We start from the raw sequence: 23,212 nt of genomic DNA on the forward strand, positions 1-23,212 counted from the left end.
GCTGACTCGCAATCGGTGCGCAATATAAGTTTAGGGGGACCGCAGAAAAACGTAGAAAAGGACCTTCAAGTATCTCTAGCACTTTCTCGTCAACTTTTATGGAGCTGCTCGACCTCTTACGTACCAGTACGTACTTTATGTAAACAACAACCCTGCTACAAATCCGTACGCGGATATATGGCGTACGCCGACGACCGCGCGAGGCGGCCGGACGCCGAACACAGGACGCCGGCAGGAGACGCGGGCGGGCGGGACGTGGCGGACTTGAGGGACCTCATGCGCCGCATCGGCGCCGCCATAGGCAGGATGCACAAGATCGGCGTCGTCCACGGCGACCTCACCACCTCCAACATGATGCTCCGGCCGCCAAAACCGGCCCCCGGCACCGCAGCCCCGAACCCGAACCCGAACCCAACCGCCTCCTCCTCCTCCTCCTCCTCTGTCGTCGACGGCGACGTCTTCATCATCGACTTCGGCCTCGCCAGCCAGAGCACCTCGGACGAGGACCGCGCCGTCGATCTGTACGTCCTCGAGCGCGCCTTCGGCAGCACCCACCCCCGCGCCGAGGCCTACTTCCGCGACGTCCTCGACGCCTACCGCACGTCTTACAAGCAGGCGCCCGTCACGCTCAAGAAGCTCGAGGACGTCAGGATGCGGGGTCGCAAGAGGAGCATGATTGGCTAGTGTGGCGGGGTTCGTCGGGAAATAGACGTTGAACAACAATATTAGACAGGAAGCAAAAAGTCAAACTCGGACAGCTCCGAGGTTAGAGCTTCAGGTTCAAGGACGGAATCAAATTGATACCCTTTGGGTAGTTATTTCTACCTCATTTGTGACGTCACACGCTCTCCTTCTACATCTCTGTGTAGTGTTCTGTACTTTCTTCAACCCATCTCTGTGGTCCTGAGAGATGCAATTTGCCATAACAATGGCCCCGATAGCCCGATGATCCCTCTCTCCCTATAAAAAAAAATATCGACGCCAGGTATATAGTGATAATGCCGTGTGATGAAATAAAAACGCCGTGTCATGCTATTATCAGTCGCTTTCCGTAACGACTTTCCCGAGCCCTAGGTCTGATGTGGTGAGTCTTTGCCACAGCAACATCTGCCATCGCAAGCATCGCTTCGGCCCACTATTGTTGTTTGATGGAGCACTTTGTCTCCAACCACTTTGCAAATCGCACCGTCGGAATGTCGAAGAGTCTCCAGAAGACGTCTGCCGCCCAGATCACAGCGGGAATGCACCCCAAGGATCCCAACACGAAGCCCGTGTTGTACCACCATCCTTCGGTTCCCGTCACGGCGTAAGCCCGCTTCTCAATCATGTAGCCGACGGTGTGCATCACCGGGCCGTGCATGAGGTAGAGGGCGTAGCTAATCTTTCCGAGGTACTGGATCGGAGCCAGGTTGAAGAAGCTCTTCCATCTCGGCGAGTGGCTGACGCAAAGGACGAACAAGACAGCCCCGATGGATTGCCAAAATCGGTAGCCTTCGGCATCCCACCACTTGGGAATGAAGGAGCAAAGCCAGACCCAGCCGGGGGTGATTTCGTAGTTGATGTCCGGCTGGCACATGAAGTAAATGGATAGAATGCTAAGCATCGCCCAGCAGAAGCCCTTGAAGAGCTTCTTGTTCGGCTGGGCCTCGTTGGTGGGGAGAATGGAGCCGCCGACGGGGGTGTTGTTGCCCATGATCTGGTCATATTCTGCAAGCATCATCCCAAAGTAGAAGAGCAGCAGCTCCCAGCGGTTGTTGCGGTAGGTGAATGCGATGATGCCCCAGAGAAAGAGGAAGCGGAGCCCGGTCCGAACGCGAGCCAGGCCGATGAGCGTGATAAACAAGTACATGGAACAGCGGAACTCGACTGGGATGGTCCATAGGTGCACGTCGTACGCTGGTCAATGTTAGTTTGCGGCTGAAAAGGGACCCAGCACGGCCACTTACATGTGCTTCCGCCAAACTTCTCCCAGCCAAATACGTGGACGAAGTTGAACATGCTCCACGCCCAGTCCGTCAGCTGCTCCGAGAAGGTGTCCAGAGGCTTCGGGTGAGGCTCCATGACATTCTTGTGATAGGTCTTGTCGGTGGCGAAGTCTCTGGTCCACTCGTAAACACCCAATTGCAGCAGCATCATGATACCAAAGGTGGAGATGGCGGTTGGCAAGTAGAGTCTGATGAATCTGCGGAAGATCAACGACGTCGTCGTGGCAGAGAACTCGTCAAAGTTTCGAGCGCGCGCAAGCTTGATAGGTTTCATGGACAAGGCGTAACCGGAAATGACGAAAAACAGGCACACGGCAGGCGGACCTTGATAAAAGAGTCGGAGGAACGGCATCTTGAGGACGTGGTAGTTCTTTTCCGACGAACCCCAACCCTCGGCGATGATGAAGGCCTGGTAAAAGTAGTGACAAAAGAAAACGAAGAGTGCGGCCACTCCACGCATACCGTCGAGGTGGGAAGTCGGGAACAGCTTCTCGGCTCGACCTCGTTCTCTTGAGAATCGGCTCTGGACGAAGCTAGGAAGTAGGAAGATGAGGCCGCGAATTACCGTAACACGCCATGGTACGGCCCGGGCATAGCCCACGACACCCCGTGCAACCGAGGACCATCGTGGTATCGCGAAGCGGGATTCGAGGTCGACCCTACCGCTCTCGCTCTCGACGTCGGATAACGTCTTCTCGTCTAAAAGACTCATGCCCTCTTCGTGTGACAGGGACACCTTGGAAGTAGCGTGTCCGTTCATTGTCCTGCAATGGAGTCCGGTATGTGTCGTATGTGTCGTATGTGTGTGTGAGAGAGAGAGAGAGAGTGTGTGTGTGTGTGTGTCTGTCAAAGCGGTGGGTATAAGAGGACTCTCGTGGCCGAAAAGCCCAGGTTGCTAGCACGTAGAGCTTATGACGAGATAGCGGCCAAAGAGAGTCGGGTGATAAGAAAAGGGGGGGGGGGAGGGGGGCGTGGAGGAGGGAAGTGGTGGTTTTGATTCGGAGGCCCTTATTATTCAGACGATCCGGATCTGCAAGTGAGAGGGGCAAATGGAGGGTAGGAAAGGAGGTACGGCAAGGGAAGGTTAATGTAATTTGGAAGAAAAGAAAATAGGCCCTGGGGGGACGGAGGATGTGCTGGGTTGGGGGATGGGCGTTTCTTGCCTCGTCTCGTTAACGAGGCCGTGACCTGGACCGGGACCTTGATGTGGGCTCAAAGCAGAACCTTGAACGCAGCAACCGGGATGCCTCGGCGCTGAAGCAGGAGCGTGGGCCGCGCAAGGGAAAGACTGTGGAGAATGTAAACAGGCAAAACAGCAAAAACAAAAGGGTCCTGCTGAGATTTGTGGCCGGAAGGAGCGCAAGAGAAAGCTAGGTATGTAGTGTATGTGGTAGTGTATACGGAGTAGAGGCAGTTATGCAGGTAGTGGGGCTTGGAGAAGGCAGGATGTCAAAGAAAGTATCATTAGCAGATACCACAAAGCAGAGAAGGAAATAGTTGAGGGTGAGAGCGAGAGGAGAGCGTCCCGGCGCCGGCGTCAGCGGTGTGGGTTTATGGATACTGCCTGTTTCAGGGTAGCAGCGTGGAATGGTGTAAGTGCAGCAGCTATGACGGGGGATGGGTGAGGTGAGGGATGTAGGTACCACCAAAAGCAGGTACAGCGTTGCAACGCACACCTGCGCCAAGTACAAAATGCAGCAAGGCCCTCTCCTAATATATCTGTCCTCTGTATTGGAACTCGGGGTTTTGCGTAATGCTATGTCCAAGAGCTGGATATGTAGCTGCGTGGTCGTCAATTCTGAGCGTGTATTCGGAAAGTCTAATTATTCGCTCCCGCCTGTCTAATATTTGACACAAAGTCAAAAAGAAAAACCCGAGGAGAGATTATGAACCTCCCTCCGTCCTCCCCAGGTCAAAGACACAAGGTGGGAGCGGAAAGCCCCCCCACCCAAAAAGGAAGATAAACAAAATGAAAAGTAGCCGAGGCGCATATGTCATGAGCCAGAAACACGAAAGGGGCGTTCTGGCTGTGCACGACTCTTGACGATGGAGCTGTTGCGCGGCAGAGTATGTCAATGTTTGACTTGGGACGTGTGTCCCAACGATGGTGACTATGCACGGCCCGTCTGATAGTCCAATGAGGGTGGTGGCCGAGAGGAGAGATGAAACAATGGGGAGCAGGTCGGAGGACAACCGAAGAAGTGAAGGTGTGATGCATGAGGCGAAGGGGGGGGCAAGGTGAGAATAGCAAGTACAGGGTGGCAGGGGTAAGTAAAATACCCCTATGATGTTACCCCCCATAACTAACATCATGATAGAGGGGGAATATTCACCAAAAGTAAGGTTCTGTAGTAGGGGGGTGGAACATTAGTTACCTAACCGGGGTATTTAACTTCGGCCTGGTACCATTGTACCTAGCGACCGCGGGTCAAGTCTGGACGGCGAAACTTCAGGGCGTACACCTCAACAGACCAATTGCCCGAGGAAACATTACATGTTTTGGTCGGGCCGGCGGCTTTGAGGGGAGCGGGATGGCGTGGTAGTTTCACAATAGATGAGGTACGAAATGGGACCGGACACAACTTAGCGTGCTTAGGCGCGACGGACTGTGTGCACTAGGCCTACACAAAATGACCGACTCTGAAAATCAAATTTCCCATGGAAGTTGGTAATATGACCAGACGTGGACAATGATGGCTGTTTGAGATACGCCAGCCACACAAGAGGGTCCGTAGATACGCACCTGCTCATGCTCAGGTCTCTCGGGACGGAGCTCGCGAAACCAACCATTATCGGCTCATGCCAATGAAGCCGTCGACCTTCTGTACTGTACCTCAGTTTCCCCATTCAGGAGGGCTTGCGTACAGTACAGAAAGGCGTGTTACCAGTCTGCCGCGTCGCCGCGCCCATGACGTTTCTTTTCCTCCCACCCAGCCGCCCCTGGTCCTTACACTAGTGTACCTAGCCCTCCGCCGGCACTGCAATACAGGGGAGAGGAGGCTTGGTTAGCGCTTACGGAGACAAGATCGATGGCGATGGGCGATGTGCGAATGGAATGGGGGTGTTTGGATGTGGGGGGCGGGGGCATAACAGGCTAAGGGGATAAATCGTAAAGGGTCCCAAGTTGCATGGTGAGAGGACGCAACGAAGGAATGAGGTCGTTCGAGATCTCATGGCGCCGAGAATGCCACTGCCAATCCCTCACCGTTCAACCAGAGAGACACGGCAACTTAACCGACGGCAGGTCTCGGCGCATGAGTTAGTTAGGTATCTGGGCTACCTACCTACCTAGGTACGGTACCTATGTGTTTCTCCAAGGTGCTCGGAAAAGAAGAAAGTGCCACTGTTGACCGTTACAGCAGTCGTAATCCGTGCTGGGGTTCTTCCAAGTGTTTTGCTGGAAAAGAATGGAGCGTCGGACGGTGTTTACCCACTTTTCTTGTCTCTCGCACTCTGGCTGCGACGTCGAGGTGCCGTGCAGGCAGGGGTTTTGAAGGTTGGGATCGGCGCGTGGGCCCGGCTGCCGTACTTGGCAAACTGGGGTGGCTGCTGCTCGAGACGCCCGGAGCGCAGGGACCCCCCCCCCTGCCCCCCCAGCAAGCGGCGGAGCCCAGCTAAGGGGTGCAGGGGCAGTTTGCTTCCTGGGACAGGCCGAAACCACCTACCTAGCCATGTTCCAGATTGGAGAATCCGTCACGTCGAGTGCGTGGCAACTCATCGCCAAACCTGCCCATCCCTGCTTGCCAGCTGCCTTCCTCATATCTCCAAACCTTCCATTTTCCCAACCTTGGCGAGCCTCCACTCACTCTCCCGACCCGTTCCCCTATTGCTCGTTCCTCCCAACTCATAGACTTCTCGTCGACATGCCAACATAGTGTACCTCCCTAGTAGGTAGCACGTAGGTAGGAGAGTTTCCAAGTGGCAGCGTCCTGCCCATCACTGCCGCCGCCCCCGTCCTTGTTGCCTCCTCTTAGTCGGGCGTTTCCGGTGAGACCTGGCAGCTTTGGCTCTACGGAGTATTTGGGCCAGGAATAGCTATCTATTTCCTGGTCCCAACCAAAACCAGGAGAACTGTTGATTAACATCCCATCCGAAAGCCCGAGTCATACCACTCGCTCCAGGGAACCGCCATGGACTCCGCTAGCCCTTCGGACTCTCCTTCTTGTAACATGTTTTCCTAGCAGACCATCATCGTCAGCTTGTCTGATCATTCACCGCCGCTGTATATAACATCGCACAGATGCCTCTTTTCGAGTCATTGCCGTTCATCATCGCTTTACATAGGTACGTAGTATATAATCATTACACGTTGCTGTTTCCCTCAGGCCTTCCAGTTCACGAGGACGGACCATCGAGCTGACACACAAGCACGAGCACTGCCAAGTTCGTAGTCCAAAATCAGCTCATAGGTCTGCCAAATTACTCGCCCGTACCATTAGTTTTCTTTTTTTTGGTATCCTCTACACGACACTTAACCGTCAAGAAAGTATAAACCCGTAAAAGAAAAAGAAAGAAAAAATGCGCGAAACCAACGCCTGCCGTTCCCGTTCCCAGCACCATGCGAACCACGTGGAGTTCATCTACGTTTTCAAAATAGCTAAACGCCCAAAACACGTTTTCTTTTCATCTCGTCATGCCATGCGTCGTCTAAGTTGAGAGCCAGTCGAGGAAGTCGGGGGTGAAGTAGCTGATGACGATTGTCGCCCCCGCCCGGAGGATGCCCTCGGTCGACTCGAACGCCATCTGCTTCAGGTCGAACACGCCCGACTTGGCCGCCGCGTGGATCATGGCGAACTCGCCGCTGACTTGGTAGGCAGCGACGGGCATGTCCTTGCCGAGCTCCTTCGCGTCGCTGATGATATCGAGGTACTGGCTGGCAGGCTTAACCATAATGATGTCCGCACCCTCGCCAATGTCGCGCACGATTGCGCGACGCGCCAGGCCGCGCCCGCCCGGGGGCAGCTGGTAGCACTTGCGGTCTCCGAACGACGGGGCAGAGCCTGCCGCGTCGCGGAACGGTCCGTATAAGCAGCCCGAGAACTTGGCCGAGTACGACATCAGCACCGTCTTGTGCGCGATGCCCTCCTCGATCAACTTCAGCTTGATTGCACGGATGCGGCCGTCGTTCATGTCGGACGGCGCGACGCAGTGAGCCCCGGCTAGGGCGTAGGCAATGGCAACGTCCGAGATGCGATCAACCGACAGCTGGTTGTTCAAGCTGCCGTCGTCGCGGAGGATGCCGCAGTGGCCGTGTGACGTGTACTCGCACAAACAAACGTCGGCGCAGATGAAGAGCTGCGGGAACCGCTGGCGTATCGCACGAATGCTCCTGATGACGGGCCCCTCGGGGTCGTCGGCAGCCGTGCCGAGAGCGTCCTTGACTCCCGGACGCACGGGCACGCCGAAGAGCATCACGGAGCGCAGGCCCTTGCGCACAAGCGTCTCCACGTAAGCCATTGTTTTGTTGATGCCTCGGCGGTATTGGCCGGGCAAAGAGGGGATCAAGGCCTCCTCATCGTCTTGGTCCGAAACGAAGAGAGGGTAGATAAGCATGGACTGCGGGGGGAGAAGTCAGTGTTTATCCAACAATAAGGACATTTTCCCCGCAAAGGAATCAAACTGACCTTGGTCAATTGCCTCTCCGCTTGCCACGAGCGGGCAAGGGGATGGAAGTAGCCACCGTGCAGCTGGCTCGAGATGTCTCCCGAGATGCTGACGCTCGTCGCAGCAGTGCTAGCGTAGGACATGGCGCGTGAGATTTGTGACCGGCCGTCGTCCATGGTGGAGACTGATTGATCACCGCGGGATCGGCGCGGGACGCCAGAATCCCTCAAAGTGAGGTCCTGAACAAGACTGGAAAAAGACATGATGGAATCCGACAATGGTAAAGTTCAATCGCGCGGAGATCAGAAGTTGATGAGGGGCCGTCGAATGGCGCGAACGGTCGTCGGGAGGCGAATCGAAATGGAGGACTCGGAAAAGGATGCGTCGAGTGGGTGTTATACTATTGCGACCGACGATTCCCGTTGGAATGTAATTCGGAAAGGAGGAAAGGTCGGCGATGGCGAAGGTGTTCAGGCAGTTGGAGGATTGAGGGGCGGTGAAGTTGAGAAAAAAGGATGATGGCGGAGAGAGAGCGGCCGAAGGGGGGGAGGCAAAAGGTTCGCGGAGCCTGTGGTTGACGGAATTTGAAACAAACCACCTCTCCCTTCCCACATTGGGTGAAGTCGGCAGGAGACGGAGGTAAGCGTGGGGACCGCCCGCCAAGGCGTGCTGAAAATCAGCAAATGGGATAGCGCAATGGAATTCGGAGGCCAATCATAATCCGATCTTTTGCAATCGGCTACCCTCGTGGCGGACTCTCCGCTTTAAAGTCCTCCCCGACGGCGAAACCGACACACCGACAACCTACGGCCTTATCCTGCTTATCTACTACCTAGGTACCTTACGGGCTAGTGTAAGTAATGTAGGTACCTACTTTGATCTCTGTATGTTTGTATGTATGCCAGTCGGTCAGCAGCATTCCCATTGTCCAACCAGGGCTGACTCAGATCCATCGATATGCACATTGAGCCTCGGCAGGTCATCAATTCCCCATCATTTCCATTCCCTTTGCAGTCACGAATACCGTTCTTTTCTTTCTGGTATGGCTCTGTCGACCCTTGTTTGATTCATCGTTTGTCGCAAGTTCCGGCTTTCCTGGCCAGCCGGCCGCTCATGGACACAGCTGGCACAAGGTCTCAATTCCGAGATGATCCGAGGGAGTCCGCGGGTTGCCGCAAGCCCGGGGCCTCTCCGTTGTCCTTCCAGCTCGTTCCGCCCCTACACAACGTTTACCGGTCGGAACGGGTGCCGTAAGCCCCCCGTCGCCGGCCATGGTGCACTCCGGTGATGTCCGAGGAGTCGGAGACTGGAACAACTTGTGGGGGGGGGTTTTTTTTCTTCGTTTCCAACCCTTCTAACTCTAATATCTTCTCTAGAAGTTGCGACGCTTTAACTGTCCTTGTTCTCCTGTGACGTGACGTGCTCCTTGTGTCTTCTAAACCAAGAAGACGCCTCGGTAGTTTTGCTTGATCTGTTTTTGCAGCAAGATGCCCAATCCCATCAGGTTGCTCATATGGCCGTAACGCTTTCCTTGCGTCGGTTCTAGGCGCTTTCTATACAACACGTGTAGAACGCCAAAATCCGATGCCTAACCTTCGGTCATCACTTTCCTGCCGCCCGCGTGTTTCCGAGCCGAGGAGCATTGCTGATGATTCGGATTAATTCTGATAACCTTGTTTTCTTCACCGGCCATCAGCCATGGCGTTTTGCTGTCTCGCGATAACCTACTTTCCGAAGCTACGATCTCTAGCGACCTCTAGCGCCCCCAATTTAAACAACAGCCTAATGTCGTCCAGATTCGACTTACTAGGCACCCGTTTATCATGTGCCAAAGATGTTTGTCCATGTAGAGGTGAAAGCCGTCGTCATTCTTCACGCCGTTTTGCGCTGGAAGATGACAATACCATTCTATGCCCATGGATGGTCACACGGGCTCACCCGAGACAAAGCCATGAAGCCTTCCCGCTGTTAATCCGTGTTGAGTGCGGCTTGGCAGCTTCTCAAGCTGCAAGCTGAAGATTCGAGTCCGGAAGCTTCCAGTGAGTAAGATGAGCCGGGACAACTGTCCCCCTCGAGGGCTAACCAAACACTGGGCGAAACAGTGGGCTTGGAGCATGGGAACAGGAAGCCACGACGGCAGGTCTGGTGTTGATCAGAGGAAAGACCGAACTTGCCCAAGGAAAGGCCCGCTTAGATGAGATCTGGTCGATCTCGCTCGCTTGTTTTCTTGCTTTTCTGCCCTTCTTCAAGCCCACCACGCGTCGACGCCCCCACGCGATTGCAAACTGATCACCAACATCGTGAGACCTGACCTCGTCAGCTTATTGCCGGCATTGGCAAGAGCTGACACCAATCCATCACTCTTCGGCCCCATTGCAAGGCGTTTTGCACTCAGCAGGTAACTCCGTCTTGGAATCCATTTACTGGCTGTTTCCGCAGCATAGTCTGGCAAGCTTGCGATCTTTGATCCGGTGGAGTCAAACATACCGACGCCACTGCCGACTCGTTGCGTTTTGCACTCCTTCGGATTCTAAGGAGTATCGTCTTCTCTTCATTTCCTTTCCTGTCTTCGTTCAGTCTCGTTTTTGGACCATTTATCGTCCAGTCCATTCTTTACCCCTGACAGTCGCTACTTATGCATCATGAAGAAGAAGTCCATGAATACCCTCGCCAATTTGGCGCCTCGCCGTCGCGATAGAGGTATCAAGAAGGAAAAAATGACCGAAGTCAAAGGTATGAACGTGGGGAAGATTGAACCGTCGGAAGATGCCAACTAACGATCTCCATAGAGTCGGTGACGCCCTCGTTGCCTGCGAACACCTACGAACCGGGCCCGTTCGAGAGCGGCGCTGCCTTGACAGGCAACCAAGACCAAAATGTTGACCGCTTGGCCAGTGAACTCTTAGAGAGCACTATATTCAGCCACCCGAACGGTCTTCGAAGTCATCCTTCAGTCCTCCTCTGCGCTTCCGAACCGATGGCGTTTCCATCCCATTCTTCGGGACAGAAGGCAAAGATGGACACCTCCTCGCACAACCTCACAATCAGTTCTCCATCGGGAGGAAACACTACACGTTCTCAGTCGTATGCTCAGGCCTCGGAGATGAACCAGATTCCACCAGCCATCCCTCGCAAATCTTCACGTCGACGACGAGGCAAGAGAACCAAGAATACTGACAATGAGCTGCATCTTGCGAAGCGTTCGTTTCCTCAATCGAAAACCACTCTGTTGGATGCCGGTAATAGACATGGATTTGTCTTGTCTGGTTCGACGACGGCGCCTCTCGGCGTAATGCCCAAACAGGCTGTTGGCTCCATGTCTGACACCAACCCCGATGCTGTCAATCCCAACTTGGTGAACGACAAGCTCGCAGCGATGCTGGCTGCTACCGAGGTACTCAAGCCTCGTGGCTCCCAGGAAATCACGCCGACAATCTCAATTCCTTCACGAAATCGTCGCAAGAAGGTCATGTCAAAGGTCCGCCAGGCACTGGACATCTTCCAGTCCAAGCCGAAGACCCCAGAGTCCAGTATCAGGGGCAAGATATCTGCCCCAATCGCTCTCGCAACATGCGACATGCCAAATCCAGCGGTCTACTACCATCTGGAAGAAGTCGAGGACGCTTCTCCTGCCAGCTCTGCCCATCCCCGCGCGAACGAAGACGACGACATGTTTGGCAACCGCAAAATGAAGAAGTCACAGACCATTATTGGGGGCTGCATCGTCCGAAAGCCTGTTCCCAATGATGGAAGCGTCGGATCCTCGGACGACCCCTTTTCTGAGGCGTACGAGATAATCCGTACCCCCACTCCCTTTGAGCATCGCTTGAAGATCAGCATCGACTCGACTGATGATATCCCGCCTGTTCCGGTTCTCAATCCCTTTGCAGCCGAAAAAGACTTTGATGCTGATCTCGAGGGTATCTTGTCCGAGAAACCCCTCTGCGCTTCGACCCCTCGTACGCGTACTGTCCATAACGCTGCCTCCCCAGAAAGTCCCTCGAAGAGATACGCCAAAGGAGACAAGCGTCACCTCGGGGCCTTGGAAGAGACCGAGGGAAACACTGTTGCTTGTGGCCCTGTTCCTCGGAAGCTGAAGCTGGCCGGCGGCATGAGACTGTTTCGCGACCAGGCAGACCTGAGCATGAAGAAGCACCCGTCCCCTAGCAAGGACGAGCTGAACGATTTGGAGACTCGATTTCGTGCTTATGCGATTGAGCAAATCAAGAAGGCGCCTTTGGAAGAACGCGAGGCGTTGGAGATCAAGTTCGCAGGCCTTATCGGACCCAACGCGCTGACGCCGCGGGACAAGAATGCTCCGATGAAGTCGCATGCCACGAAGGACATCATGTACGAGGCCAGCAGTGTTGTAGAGCATAAGCACACTCGCGAGTCCTCGATTTTTTCATCCAAGAAATCCCGGATTCCTCGTCCTGTCGAGCCAATTACCAGAGTTCCATTCGCTCCCCGATTCGCACCTCAGCGCCAGCCGACCAACTTTGACGCGATGGAGCTTGACGAGCTGCAGTAGGATGTGACCGTTGATGGTCACCGCCCGCGTCGATTTTAGGCTTGACCGTGAAGGTTGACGAAAGAAAGTGTCGTTCAGCTGTTGTGGTCCATAAGGATCAACGTTCGGCATGTTGGGCGAGTGCAGGGGTTTCTCGCAAATTTCTTTGTTTACTTTTCTACAGCTTTCGAGGACATAATCGCACGTCCGGCAAGAGCAATATGAGCTTCGCTGGGATACGGCAGACTACATGGATATCGCCCTCCTTTTCGACGACTAGGTACACCACGATCCTCGGGTCAACAGTCTCTCATTCCGGTTTTCGGCACGTACTTCGTCACCCATTTGTGTTGGGTATCTTAGCGATTCGACAACCGGTACATCTACCAACCGTCAGAAATTCGCCACCGCCACCAATTTGTGTAAGTGATTACCCTCGCTCATGGTCTCATCTGGAGTGCTAACACCAGACAGAAGAATACAAGCAACATCAACGCCGTAGCGCAGCACACCGCGCCCTTTTCATTTTCTCCTGCTTGACGATTTTGCGAACGCACTACCCTTAATAAAAGTCCTGCTGCAACTGGGCACGGGCATATGGTTGCTGCGAGTATCTGAGGATCGGTTTATGCACCGAAGGTTACGTTTGGGTTTGGTTTGCGGTACAAGGAATGCTCTTCTCATTCATATTGCCACTCCTCGAGTGCGGGCAACAGGCGTCCTATATGACCCAACCCCCCGACGAGGCCTTTTTTTCCCCTTCTCTTCCTTTCCATATGCCAAGGTTGCATATAAGTGGTTTGCTGGTTGACGGGTGGTACGAATGAGGGATCAGCGTGGACTGGATTTTGGGCGAGTTGGTAGACAACCCTCCTCAATGTCAAAGGGTCGCTTTTCTTGAAGCAGTAGCAGACACACAGTAGATACACCGATGCGCAATTCAATCAAAGACTTTCAAAATTCACCATGCCACGTATTGACAGCGTGCTTAGATGGTTTGCCAAGTGTTTGCATTTCATATCGTAATACAGACGTGGTATCTTCCAAGCCAGCTCGCTTTCTCGAAACAATAATAGTACAACAATGTATCCCAAATCTCCCATCATCAATCGTCCGTTGCTCAAAAAAACAAAAAAACTCGCTACAGCCGGGCGTGTCTCGCAAGACGCGGAAGAGGCCTTTAGGGGGGTGGCAAGGGGCCCATGGTTGGTCGTGGTGGTTGGGGGTATCAAACATCAACCGGGTGGCCCCATCCGCTAACGGGGGGTTGGTTTAGTAGCGGCGGGAGCCGCGGCCGTCGGTGCCGTGCATGCGGCGGGTGCCGGCGGCCTTCTGGCCGGGGCGGCGGGTCAGGGTGCCCTTGAGCTTGAGCATGGCGCCCGAGATCTTGTCGCCCATGGAGGGCTTGCGGCGGTGGTGGTGGACGGGGGCGGCGGTGTGGACGGGGCCGCGGCGGCGGGAGAAGAGGCCACCGCGCTTGGTGTGCGTGGTGCGGGTGGTGGCGGTGGTGGTGGCGGGGGCGGCGCGGCGGCGGGAGAAGAGGCCGTTGCGGCGGGGGGCGGTGGTGGTGTGGCGGGTGGACCGGAGAGGCATGGTGATGGTTTTTGTAAAAAGGGTTGTGGTAGTTGTTGAAGAGGTTGTTGGCTGATGTGGGTTGGTTTGGTTTTGGAAGACTTGTAAGTCTCTTGAGAGTGTTTTGTTTGTTTGGTTGTTGGGTAGCCTGATGCTGATGATGAAGAAGAGGAGTCCGGTGGTAAGTGGGAGCGGAAGACAGTTTATATGGTTTCTTGTCAGATCAGCTCCATCTATGTTGGTCTGATGGTTACACGTAGGATTGTGGTATACAGGTGTGTTGGATGGCATCATCAAAGTAGCCTCGGAAATGGAAAGGGTGGTGATCTACAGGATCAGGGTCCAGAGGTATGATGTCAGGGCCCATGGGGTCTAAGTTTAGTGGCCTCTCGATAAGGCGGGAGGGCCAAAGTCAGGCTACGACATTCCGAGCGAAATACGGATACCCAGATCCTATTTACATCGAGTCAGGTCACGCTGGGCGGGGTGTGTGGTGGGAATGATGCGCAAAGGGTCCAGAACCCGTGTCTTGGTCCATCTTTGGACCCTTCGGCCGTCTTTTTGCGACAGAGGCAGACACATGAGGGGCTGGACCCTTGGCTTTGGAAGACGGTGACGTTCCCTTTCATCTCGGGACGTGTGCAGAGCAGGAGGAACCCTCCTCCCGCCGAGGGTGGACATGGGTGTGGGCGAAAGATTTAGACATTGTTACGTAGGATGGGAGGGAGGGGAACCGCGCGCTTGCGAGCTGCTGGTGTGGCAGCCAAGGCTGGCCAGACCAGTGCTCGTCGACCAAACAGGCAGGATGTGTGATGAGCGAGCGACGCGTTTGCGCCGCCGGGAGGTGAATGAGGTCAAGGTGAGTGTCAGTTGGATGGCGATCGAGACAAGCGAATCGTTCGTCGAGCTCAGTGAAGAAAAGCAAAACAAGTTTGTAAGGGGTCCTGTGGCTGGTGACGTATAGCGGATGAAAGAAGGGATCCCATTGGCTCCAGCCTCACCCCCTTGCCTCGAGCTTGCCCCCTTCTGGCTAAGATCGAGCGGTCGTCCATTCGGGGGGGGGGGGGGGGGGGGGGGCGCTAGAGGAAAAGGGCATCGGTGGAGTGGAGTTCCGCCAATTAGCGTTGTGGCACGGAAGAAGGATGATGTGTGGCTGGGGGGTGGATGTGATGTCATCGGCGTAACGGTTTCGCAGGTTGGGCTACCACTCGGGTGAAAGAAAAACGGATACCATTTTCCAACACCACCAAAACACTACGGCTTCCAGCCATTCAATACCCCGTTCAAAGTGAGCAAAAGGCTCTATTTTTCTTGTATTTGATGCTTTTGGCCTCGAGAAATTCGTGGGCGCCTCGTAATCGTGCCTTTTTTAGTGTATTGAGGTGTATTGCAGTAGTAGTGATGAAAGTAGGTGGATAGGTGGGTGGTGAAAAGGTATCTGTTTTTCTTTCACCCGAGTGGCTACGTCTTAGGACCAAAACGGTTTTATTTTATTTCTATTTGTGTGCAACCCCTGTTATGCCTGCCGCAGATGAGTCCTTACCCTCCTCTTTGCGCGTGTCATCGGAGAGACGGCGCGCACTTCACGGTATGAAAGGTAGGTAGGGTGGGTGGGGCAGGGGATGAGCGTCGCTTTTAGTGTGTACGGGTGCCGATGAACAGAGATCCGACGTCAGTTTTACGGGTTCGACATTCCTTCAGGACATATCTCACGGAAGGGTCAGCAGGGCTTTGAGACGGAGCGAGATGTTGCTGAGAAATGACATTGTCGTTTGACCTTGGTTCTACATACCGCAGGGTGCTCTGCTGGCTTGTCTGTTCTCTCCTGTCACTCATGGAAGACGATGTTGTCCGTATACATGGTTTCGGTCACACTACCCGCCTCAACTCATTCCGTCAACCCTTCCCGGACGACGTTTGCTGGCGTAGACTGTGTTCCTCCACTCTGTTCCAAAGGCGGTCTCGTTGGTGGTTTTGGCTTCCCGATCGAACTCGTCGTAGTCACCCAGATCGTGATCCTCGTCGACATCCCAACCAAAATCCCCGTAGGCACTCCAGTCGACATAATTGTAGGCGTCCCAACCGTAATCATCGTAAACATCCCAGTCGATATGTTCGTTGGCGTCATGATCGGTGGGGTTGTCTGTGTTGTTGGAGGAAGGGTCAATCATGGGTTTGAGGACGGTCTCAGTCTCCAACCTCCAAACGCTCTTTGGCCGTCTGATGCCGGGAGGCACGCAGAGACCCTTAAGCCATACGTCGTAGTGCGCTCTCAGGCGCCACAATGAGTGCTCAAATCTGCAGCTCTCTAAGGTACATCTTCCGATTTGCCTGACAAAGTACTTCTTGACAAGACCGAGTCTTGGGTCGCAGAAAACCCGCCGTTTGACGGTATGTACTGACGTGTTTACGCCGTTTACATCGACCCAGGAGTTCTCCGGAGTGATGCAGTCTCGAATGCATGCGGGGAGCGTCATGAGTTTCAGCCCCCTATCGTCACTTTTGGGCCACAGGATCCACCACTCCATTGCGTTTCTGTGATGCGTCCATGCATTGTACGGTGACTTTGTGGCCCCTTCAGCTCCCAGCGTGAGCAAGATCAAAGCTATAACTAGCGGGCCAAAAACAAACAGTTGCATCGTGATGACAACAAGCTAGTCGCAGCCGGGTGCCTTGTAGCTAGTAGGGAGCTGACGTGATGGTTCCCAAGAGCCGAGTGTCTTGGTATGCTATACCCTGTTAGCAACCTGGTCCAGCTTGTGATATGACGGGTAGAACCCCGGAATTCAAAAGACGGGTAGACGTTCATAACGAGAAGGATGAAGGTCAAACGTACAAAAACTACCTCTGTGTTTTGCAAGACGTTTGCTCTCCTTGTGCTACGTAAATGAGCAGCTCATCGAGGCCGAGCAGCCGCGAAATGAAGGGTTTATATACAGATTGCCAGAGACAGACGGGTGACCTAGATAAGGCCATTCGACAACCGTGAGAGTGTTAGCCGTCAGTCATGACCCGATCCCAGACGGGTTCCCGAACGCTACTCGCATGAGCCACTTTTCCAAGGCATCCCAGCTCGACGCCCGCAGGCCGCATATGTTGCAGAAACCCGAGTGTTGGAACGTGGCGCCGGTGCCGATGCGAGCACTGCTGAACAAAGGTTGGTATATGTCGAGCATCTTGAGGTATTCTTTACGAACTCCCAGTGCGCCGCCGGCGGCAGCAACACCCTCATCCAAGACGGGTTGACCATCGAAAACAGTGCTGTCAAACCACGTGTTCGTGACTCCTTCGACCTCGGGGTCTGGATGGCGTTTGCGTTCGCTGGAGGAGCATACCTATGTCAAAGATGTGCGTAGCATTGGCGACTAGTCGTTCGAGCGCGGTAGAACCACTGGTGGCAGCCTAAACGGTGCTGCATCTGTAGACGACTCCCGGGGCGTATGGTAGGACCGGACATGTACTCAAGGTCGCGGATGTTGACCAGCGAGGTGGAAGGAATGAAGGGTGATGAGGCCAATGCCAGCAGCCACATGTCAGCGGAGGCGGACATACATTCCGGCGAGGCGCTCAAGTCGTTTCCGGAATATGAGTATTGTGGTGGTAGCACGCCAGTCTGGAGAACGAGCAAGGTGACAGGCTCTGTCAAAGAATGCGGCCTTAGTTGATGGCGGAAGGGGGAAAGGCGGGTAGCAAGTCATGATGACCAGTTCCAACCATGGCCCAGAGCTACAGCGGTTGAGGCGTTGGAGTCTGTCTGCATCCTGCATGGGATGTGGACAAAGATGGCCCGTTTGGCTGAAACAAGCATCTAAATGGGCTAGGTAGGCAAGCTCCAGCTGGCACTGAGACGTGCTTCACGAGCTTGTCATGCCGCACCAATGAGCCGGATCATTCGTTCTCCAGATGGACTTTGTCTTGACAGGCGAGGTTTAAAAAAAAACGGATTGAGTCCACTGTGAGAGTCATGTGTGCGTGTGTTGTTGATGGTCTGTTGTGGTAGGATTATACACCCCTGCTTGGTTATGGGTATATCCTTCTATAGATGTGTGTGACAGTTGCCCCCCCCCTTGAAAAACTACATTATAAATAAACGCCCTCTTTTTAACCTTTAACTCTAATGCAGACACCAAGGTCACTGAGGTTGATACCGGTAGACAGGCCAGTAAGGTTATTATCAGGAACGCAGCTGATACAGCTGGGCGTCGCCGTTGTCGTTAAGCCATTGATGAGTTTTGGTTCCTGGGCCCCTCGATCTTTTAGTTGTGCTACCAATTGTGAGTATGTATTCCAGCTACATGTTGTGGCAGGATGTATGTATTAGTCATGGGTACGTGACAGGACACTCAAAGAACCCCAGAATGTTATGGTGGCTTCCTAGCCCGTCCGGGACCGTCTCCAGAAAGTTCGAATCCTGTCTCGTGACAACCATCGACTGAATGACGAATTGCACAGTCTGCCAAAGCCAAAAAGGTTATGAGATGTCGTTGTAGACCCTGACGAAGCAGTCACAAATCCAAAAGGGTGGATGGATGCTATGGAAACCATGGACCCCTGCGTCCACTGATAAGATTGGATTTCTTATCGAGCAGCGACGATAAGAATATCGATCTTCCACACCGAATTCCGAGACCTCTGTGACTCAACTGATGTCGCTAGTCAACTCAATGTCCGACTAGAATTTCCAGCATCATGTCCGCAACTCCAATCGCGAGGTGGGGTGTCGGCCTCTCGGCCGCCGTGGCAGTCGTCGCCCTGGCGGTCGTGCGCCTCCAACAGCCTCTGACGGGCGACATTGCTGACACCCAGACGCATTGCTACCAGGGTGTCCGGACGCACGACGAGGACCAGCCTCTGGCCCAGTGCTTCACGGTCTCGGGCGGGAGGTTCACTCGCGTGTTTCCTTGGGACGACGCCAGCTTGACTACCAAGGCTGGCTACATCATCCCCGGAATTTGGGATGGCCACGGCCATCTGGCACAATACGGCGAGTTGTACGTATTAATAATAATAATATCTATACTAGTCTCAACTAATTACGTGCTAGCCTCTACTCAGCCGACTTGTTTGGGTCATCTTCGCTGGACGACGTGAAGGGACGTCTCAGGCTCTATGTTGATAGCCACGCCGATGCAGGCACCAAAGACGAATGGATTCGGGGCGTTGGTTGGGACCAGAATACGTATGGCAGGATGCCCACTGCCGTAAGTGAACTCTCCCCACCCCATCCCCTCTGAGCTGTTCTTCTCACTCTCGACAAGGCGGATATCGAAGAAGATGAACTCCTCAAGGGGAAGTTTTTCATGCTCGACCGAATTGACGTGCACTGCACCTGGGTCTCGCAGGCGGTGCTCGATCTCCTGCCCGCAGACATCCCCGATGTCCCGGGCGGTGAAATCGTCCGCGAGCCGGGCATGGGTGTCTTCTGCGACAATGCCATGGACCTGATCTACAACTTGTGGCCCCAGCCCGGCCCCGAGAAGAAGAAGGCCTTTGTCGCGGCGGCCATGGCGAAGCTCAACGAGTTCGGCCTGGTTGGCATCCACGACGCGGGCGTCTTCCCGGACCAGCTCGACCTGTACGCCGACATGGCGCGCACGGATGACTGGACCGTTCGTGTGTACGCCATGCTGGAGTGCGCCCAGCGCAACACCTTCTGCCCCGATGACGCCGCGCGCGTCTTCCGCGAGGATGACATGTTTAGCGTTAAATCTGTGAAGCTCTTTGCAGGTGAGTTAACCAAAAGGGGAGGGGGGGCTACCGCGACTTGCGTGATGCTGATATATCGCAGACGGCGCCCTTGGTAGCTGGGGGAGCGCTATGATCGAGCCATACAACGACCGTCCCGACACCGCCGGCTCTCTTCTCGTCAACGGCTCGACCTTGAAGCAGCTCGGCAGGTCTTGGGCATCCGTCGGCTACCAGGTCAACATCCACGCCATCGGCGACCTGGCCAACCGCTACGCCGTTGACGCCCTCGAGGCCGGCCTCCGAGATGCTTGTCCAACCGGAGACCTCGCCAAGTGCCAAGCCAAACGACGCTTCCGCATCGAGCATTCACAAATCATCCACGAGGACGACCAGAGGAGGATCCACGCCATCGGGATCATCCCCTCCATCCAGCCGACGCACGCGACGTCGGACATGAAGTACGCCGAGCTGCGCCTGGGCCCGGAGCGGACCAAGAAGGAAGCCTACCGCATGCGCTCCCTCCTCGACGTCAACCCCATTCTCGGCAGCGACTTCCCCGTGGAACCGCCCAACCCATTCCAGGGCATCTACGCTGCCGTCGCACGGAAGAGCCCCCACACGGGGTATGGCGTGAACGGCAGCGTTGAGGGGTGGCACACGGAGGAGGCCCTGAGCCTGGACGAGGCCTTGCTCGGGTTCACAAAGGGTCCGGCTTTCGGTGCCTTCATGGAGGGGCGGGCTGGCGTGATCAAGGAGGGCGCCTTTGCAGACTGGGTGGTGCTAGACGAGCCGCTCGAGAACATGGACATCGAAGATATTCGGGACCTGAAGGTCAAGGAGACATGGGTTGGGGGGAAGCTGGTCTACGAACGCGCTCACGATTAGGGGGGGAGGGGGCCACGGAGCTATGCAAGGAATTGCAGCATACGCCAGTCTTGTCTCATGAGATTAAAGATACCGGGGCTCATCAGTCCAAGAGCTTCCCGGGTGAGACTCTTGGCAGTAATGCGGCCTCGCTGCCTTCGCGCGGTTGCAGTTGTGCTGGCGGTAGTGCGCAATGTGCCACGGCCATAGTCGTCGTCTCCTTGGACGGCCTGGCGATGCGGTCCAACGCCGCGGAACCACGACCATTCCGGGTTGGGTTCTGTTTCATTTATCCGATGATTTAAATCGGCTGCTTCCGGCGCAGAGGTCGTTGAGTCGCCGGCGTTTGCGACTCGGCGTTGTAGATGGAAGGGGGGGGGCGTCGGTGTCAGTTCATGGACGTTGAGGGGTTCGAAGTCTCTCTTGTCGTACTCTAGGTATGAAAAGAATGCTGTGTGTCGGGCATAGTCGTACAACTCTACCCTGGGACATGTTATAGAGCCAATATCGCGACAGTAACTCGAGAGTAAATCACAGGAGTCATGGACTTGATTTAGGGAACCAAGGTGATGCCGAACACGCTACTTATGAGATAGAGAAGTTACCGTATCGAGGCAATTGGAAGAACATTTAACTCGGGGAATTCGACAATGATTTCTGTTGCACCTATGTCTACACGAGTGTCGCCGCCTCGGCCAAGTGTATACTTTGAACTGCCGTCTATGTAACTCAGATCGGATGTTCGACACTATTATCATTAAGACTCCATGTTTGCCATTTCACCGCTCCATACATCTCTGTTGTTGATTCGTGTTCTCTCACATCATAGTCGATCTCCTTAGAATCTGGGGATAATGGCGTCAGGCTTGTTGTCGAGGGCCTCGTCGATCTCCGCCATAATCTCGGGCGTCAGCTTTTCTTGCACGCTGATTGCACGCACGTTTTCGTAGATCTGTGCGGGGCTACTCGCGCCAATGATGGCTGAGCTAACGTTCTTGTTCTTCAGAACCCAGGCGAGCGCCAGCGTAGCCATCTTGACGCCGAGCTTCTCTGCAATAGGCTCAATCTTGTTGGCCTTGTCGACGAGGTCCTGGAATTGCTTCTTGGCGTCCTCACGCTTCCAGTAGTCCTTGATGAAACCAATTTTCTCGGAACCGAAGCGCGAGCTCTCGGGGATGCCGTTCTTGTATTTTCCGGAGAGAATGCCCTGGCGCAGTGGGGAGAAGACAGTCAGGCCGAGGCCGACCTCGCGGTAGAGGTGGAAGAACTCGTGCTCAACCTTCTTGCGGTCGAGCATGCTGTACGAGGGCTGCTCCATGACGGGGCCGATGAGGTGCAGCTTGTCGGCGTAGCGCCAAGCCTGGGCGATCTCGTCGGCGCTCCATTCGGAGGTTCCCCAGTACAGGGCCTTTCCGGTGCTGATAAGGTGGTTGAAGGCGCGGACAGTTTCCTCCATAGGGGTCTGACGGTCGGGACTGTCGAGAGTCAGCCGTTTTCGTACGCTTGTCTGAGGGCGGTAATCCTTACCGGTGAGCGTAGACGAGATCTACGTAACTGAGGTCAAGACGCTCAAGGCAGGCATCCATGGCCTCGATGACATGTTTACGGGACAGGCCCTTGTTGTTGACGATGTTGTCGCCGAAAGCGCCACCCCAGTAGATCTACCATCGGGCACCAGAAGTCAGCCTTGAATCACAGGAGCGACAGCCGTTCAAGAATACTCGTACCTTGGTGGAAATAACAAGGTCATTGCGCTTCCAGCCGTACTTTTTGATGGCCTGACCCATGACTGAGTGGAGGTTAGTCTTCGCTCTCATTCCAAGGGCTCAATTCATTCGTTCGTACCAATCTCACTCTCGCCGCTAGAGTAGACCTCAGCGGTGTCGAAAAAGTTGACACCGGAGTCGTAGGCGGCCTTCATGCACTCGAAAGTGCCCTCTGTATTAGGTGTCAGCCTCTAGTAGTCAATCGCATTCGCAAAGCCCATCATACCGGCGTCGATGTGACCTCCATAGGTCAACCCTTAGGAATAGTTAGTCGCTGAAGCAAATAGCATTGGCAAAGTCGGGTAACTGACAGCCTCCCAAGCTGATGGCGCTAACCTGAAGACCGGAACGGCCCAGGAAGCGGTACTCCATAGGGGGAAGATCCTCGGGCTTGGACATGTTGTCTTCGGTTGGCGGTTTCTCGAGGCAATCCGATTACAGGGTTGAGAGAATAGGTGGTGCGAGGCCGGGAGAACAGAATGTGGGAGGGATGCGAAGGCTGTCTGTCAAGTCAAGCAAAGGGTGGGTAGACTACCTAGGTACTTATAGTCTCTTGCCGATTTAGGGGACCGGGTCGTGTTCGAAGAGGAAGTTCGATTGGAGCTACAGGCTCTGGTTGTGTTGCGTTGCGTCTTTTAGTCGTCAAGCTCATGGAAGCGGGGCAACCGGTATCAACCCCGCCATCTGGATCCATGACCCGCGAGGTGCAAGCCAACGAACCCATGTAAGCCAGCTTCTCTCGGACCCACGGCGAGTTGTTAGCCAAATATGTGTCAGTCCGGTATCCGTACACGCACGATAGAGACGATTGACACGGTTTCATGCTGCTTGAGATCAAGGAGCTATGACCAGTGGGAAAGCCCCATCCTGAGCTAATTGTCACCACCAGAGAGTAGAGGGAATAAATACCATGACACCAAAACTGTGCTGCAAAATCCTCACTTGACGTCATCTAGCACGGTAGAGAGAACGAAAGCCCTGCACTCCTTGAGAGCAGAAAAAGGGCGAAAAGTGTTGATGTCACTTTTACACAAGGACTTTGCCGATGCTGTTGTGCAGGGTGCTCTAGGTACGCAAAATTACCCCTCCAGCTTTCACACCAATGCCCCCCCTGTCGGGCATGTGGACCAGCAGGGGTGTTTCACAAACTTGCTGCTCCGATTGCCGGTGGCTAGCTGACTAATTCTCCAACGACACATGTCCCATCAAGGTGACAAGAGGGC

At 54.6% G+C, this 23,212-nt stretch overlaps 9 protein-coding genes across 9 annotated transcripts; 3 read left to right on the top strand and 6 right to left on the bottom strand.

The window, feature by feature from the left end:
• Positions 1–177: 177 nt before the first annotated feature.
• GLRG_03423 (serine/threonine-protein kinase BUD32) lies at positions 178–684 on the top strand (the record flags this gene model as incomplete). Its single annotated transcript, XM_008094108.1, has 1 exon — positions 178–684. The coding sequence occupies one exon, from the start codon at positions 178–180 to the stop codon at positions 682–684; it is 507 nt and encodes a 168-aa protein (XP_008092299.1).
• Positions 685–1,135: 451 nt separating this feature from the next.
• On the bottom strand, positions 1,136–2,745 carry GLRG_03424 (acyltransferase; the record flags this gene model as incomplete). The annotated part of the gene is made up of 2 exons (XM_008094109.1): positions 1,136–1,896; positions 1,947–2,745. 2 exons carry the CDS (start codon positions 2,743–2,745, stop codon positions 1,136–1,138), a joined length of 1,560 nt encoding a protein of 519 aa, XP_008092300.1.
• Positions 2,746–6,632: 3,887 nt separating this feature from the next.
• GLRG_03425 (delta-aminolevulinic acid dehydratase) lies at positions 6,633–7,852 on the bottom strand (the record flags this gene model as incomplete). Its single annotated transcript, XM_008094110.1, has 2 exons — positions 6,633–7,541; positions 7,610–7,852. The coding sequence occupies 2 exons, from the start codon at positions 7,850–7,852 to the stop codon at positions 6,633–6,635; spliced, it is 1,152 nt and encodes a 383-aa protein (XP_008092301.1).
• A 2,379-nt stretch (positions 7,853–10,231) lies between these two features.
• GLRG_03426 (uncharacterized protein) lies at positions 10,232–12,120 on the top strand (the record flags this gene model as incomplete). Its single annotated transcript, XM_008094111.1, has 2 exons — positions 10,232–10,322; positions 10,379–12,120. 2 exons carry the CDS (start codon positions 10,232–10,234, stop codon positions 12,118–12,120), a joined length of 1,833 nt encoding a protein of 610 aa, XP_008092302.1.
• A 1,251-nt stretch (positions 12,121–13,371) lies between these two features.
• GLRG_03427 (uncharacterized protein) lies at positions 13,372–13,692 on the bottom strand (the record flags this gene model as incomplete). Its single annotated transcript, XM_008094112.1, has 1 exon — positions 13,372–13,692. The coding sequence occupies one exon, from the start codon at positions 13,690–13,692 to the stop codon at positions 13,372–13,374; it is 321 nt and encodes a 106-aa protein (XP_008092303.1).
• A 1,862-nt stretch (positions 13,693–15,554) lies between these two features.
• On the bottom strand, positions 15,555–16,199 carry GLRG_03428 (uncharacterized protein; the record flags this gene model as incomplete). The annotated part of the gene is made up of 1 exon (XM_008094113.1): positions 15,555–16,199. One exon carries the CDS (start codon positions 16,197–16,199, stop codon positions 15,555–15,557), a length of 645 nt encoding a protein of 214 aa, XP_008092304.1.
• Positions 16,200–16,676: 477 nt separating this feature from the next.
• GLRG_03429 (uncharacterized protein) lies at positions 16,677–17,203 on the bottom strand (the record flags this gene model as incomplete). The annotated part of the gene is made up of 2 exons (XM_008094114.1): positions 16,677–16,972; positions 17,122–17,203. The coding sequence occupies 2 exons, from the start codon at positions 17,201–17,203 to the stop codon at positions 16,677–16,679; spliced, it is 378 nt and encodes a 125-aa protein (XP_008092305.1).
• Positions 17,204–18,360: 1,157 nt separating this feature from the next.
• Positions 18,361–20,244, top strand: GLRG_03430 (amidohydrolase; the record flags this gene model as incomplete). Its single annotated transcript, XM_008094115.1, has 4 exons — positions 18,361–18,662; positions 18,716–18,872; positions 18,930–19,398; positions 19,460–20,244. The coding sequence occupies 4 exons, from the start codon at positions 18,361–18,363 to the stop codon at positions 20,242–20,244; spliced, it is 1,713 nt and encodes a 570-aa protein (XP_008092306.1).
• Positions 20,245–21,061: 817 nt separating this feature from the next.
• GLRG_03431 (voltage-dependent potassium channel beta subunit) lies at positions 21,062–22,388 on the bottom strand (the record flags this gene model as incomplete). The annotated part of the gene is made up of 6 exons (XM_008094116.1): positions 21,062–21,698; positions 21,751–21,884; positions 21,951–22,012; positions 22,069–22,161; positions 22,216–22,245; positions 22,301–22,388. The coding sequence occupies 6 exons, from the start codon at positions 22,386–22,388 to the stop codon at positions 21,062–21,064; spliced, it is 1,044 nt and encodes a 347-aa protein (XP_008092307.1).
• Positions 22,389–23,212: the final 824 nt, after the last annotated feature.

The sequence above is a fragment of the Colletotrichum graminicola genome, assembly GCF_000149035.1.
Source record: "Colletotrichum graminicola M1.001 genomic scaffold supercont1.10, whole genome shotgun sequence".
In the NCBI taxonomy this organism is placed as follows: Eukaryota; Fungi; Ascomycota; class Sordariomycetes; order Glomerellales; family Glomerellaceae; genus Colletotrichum; species Colletotrichum graminicola.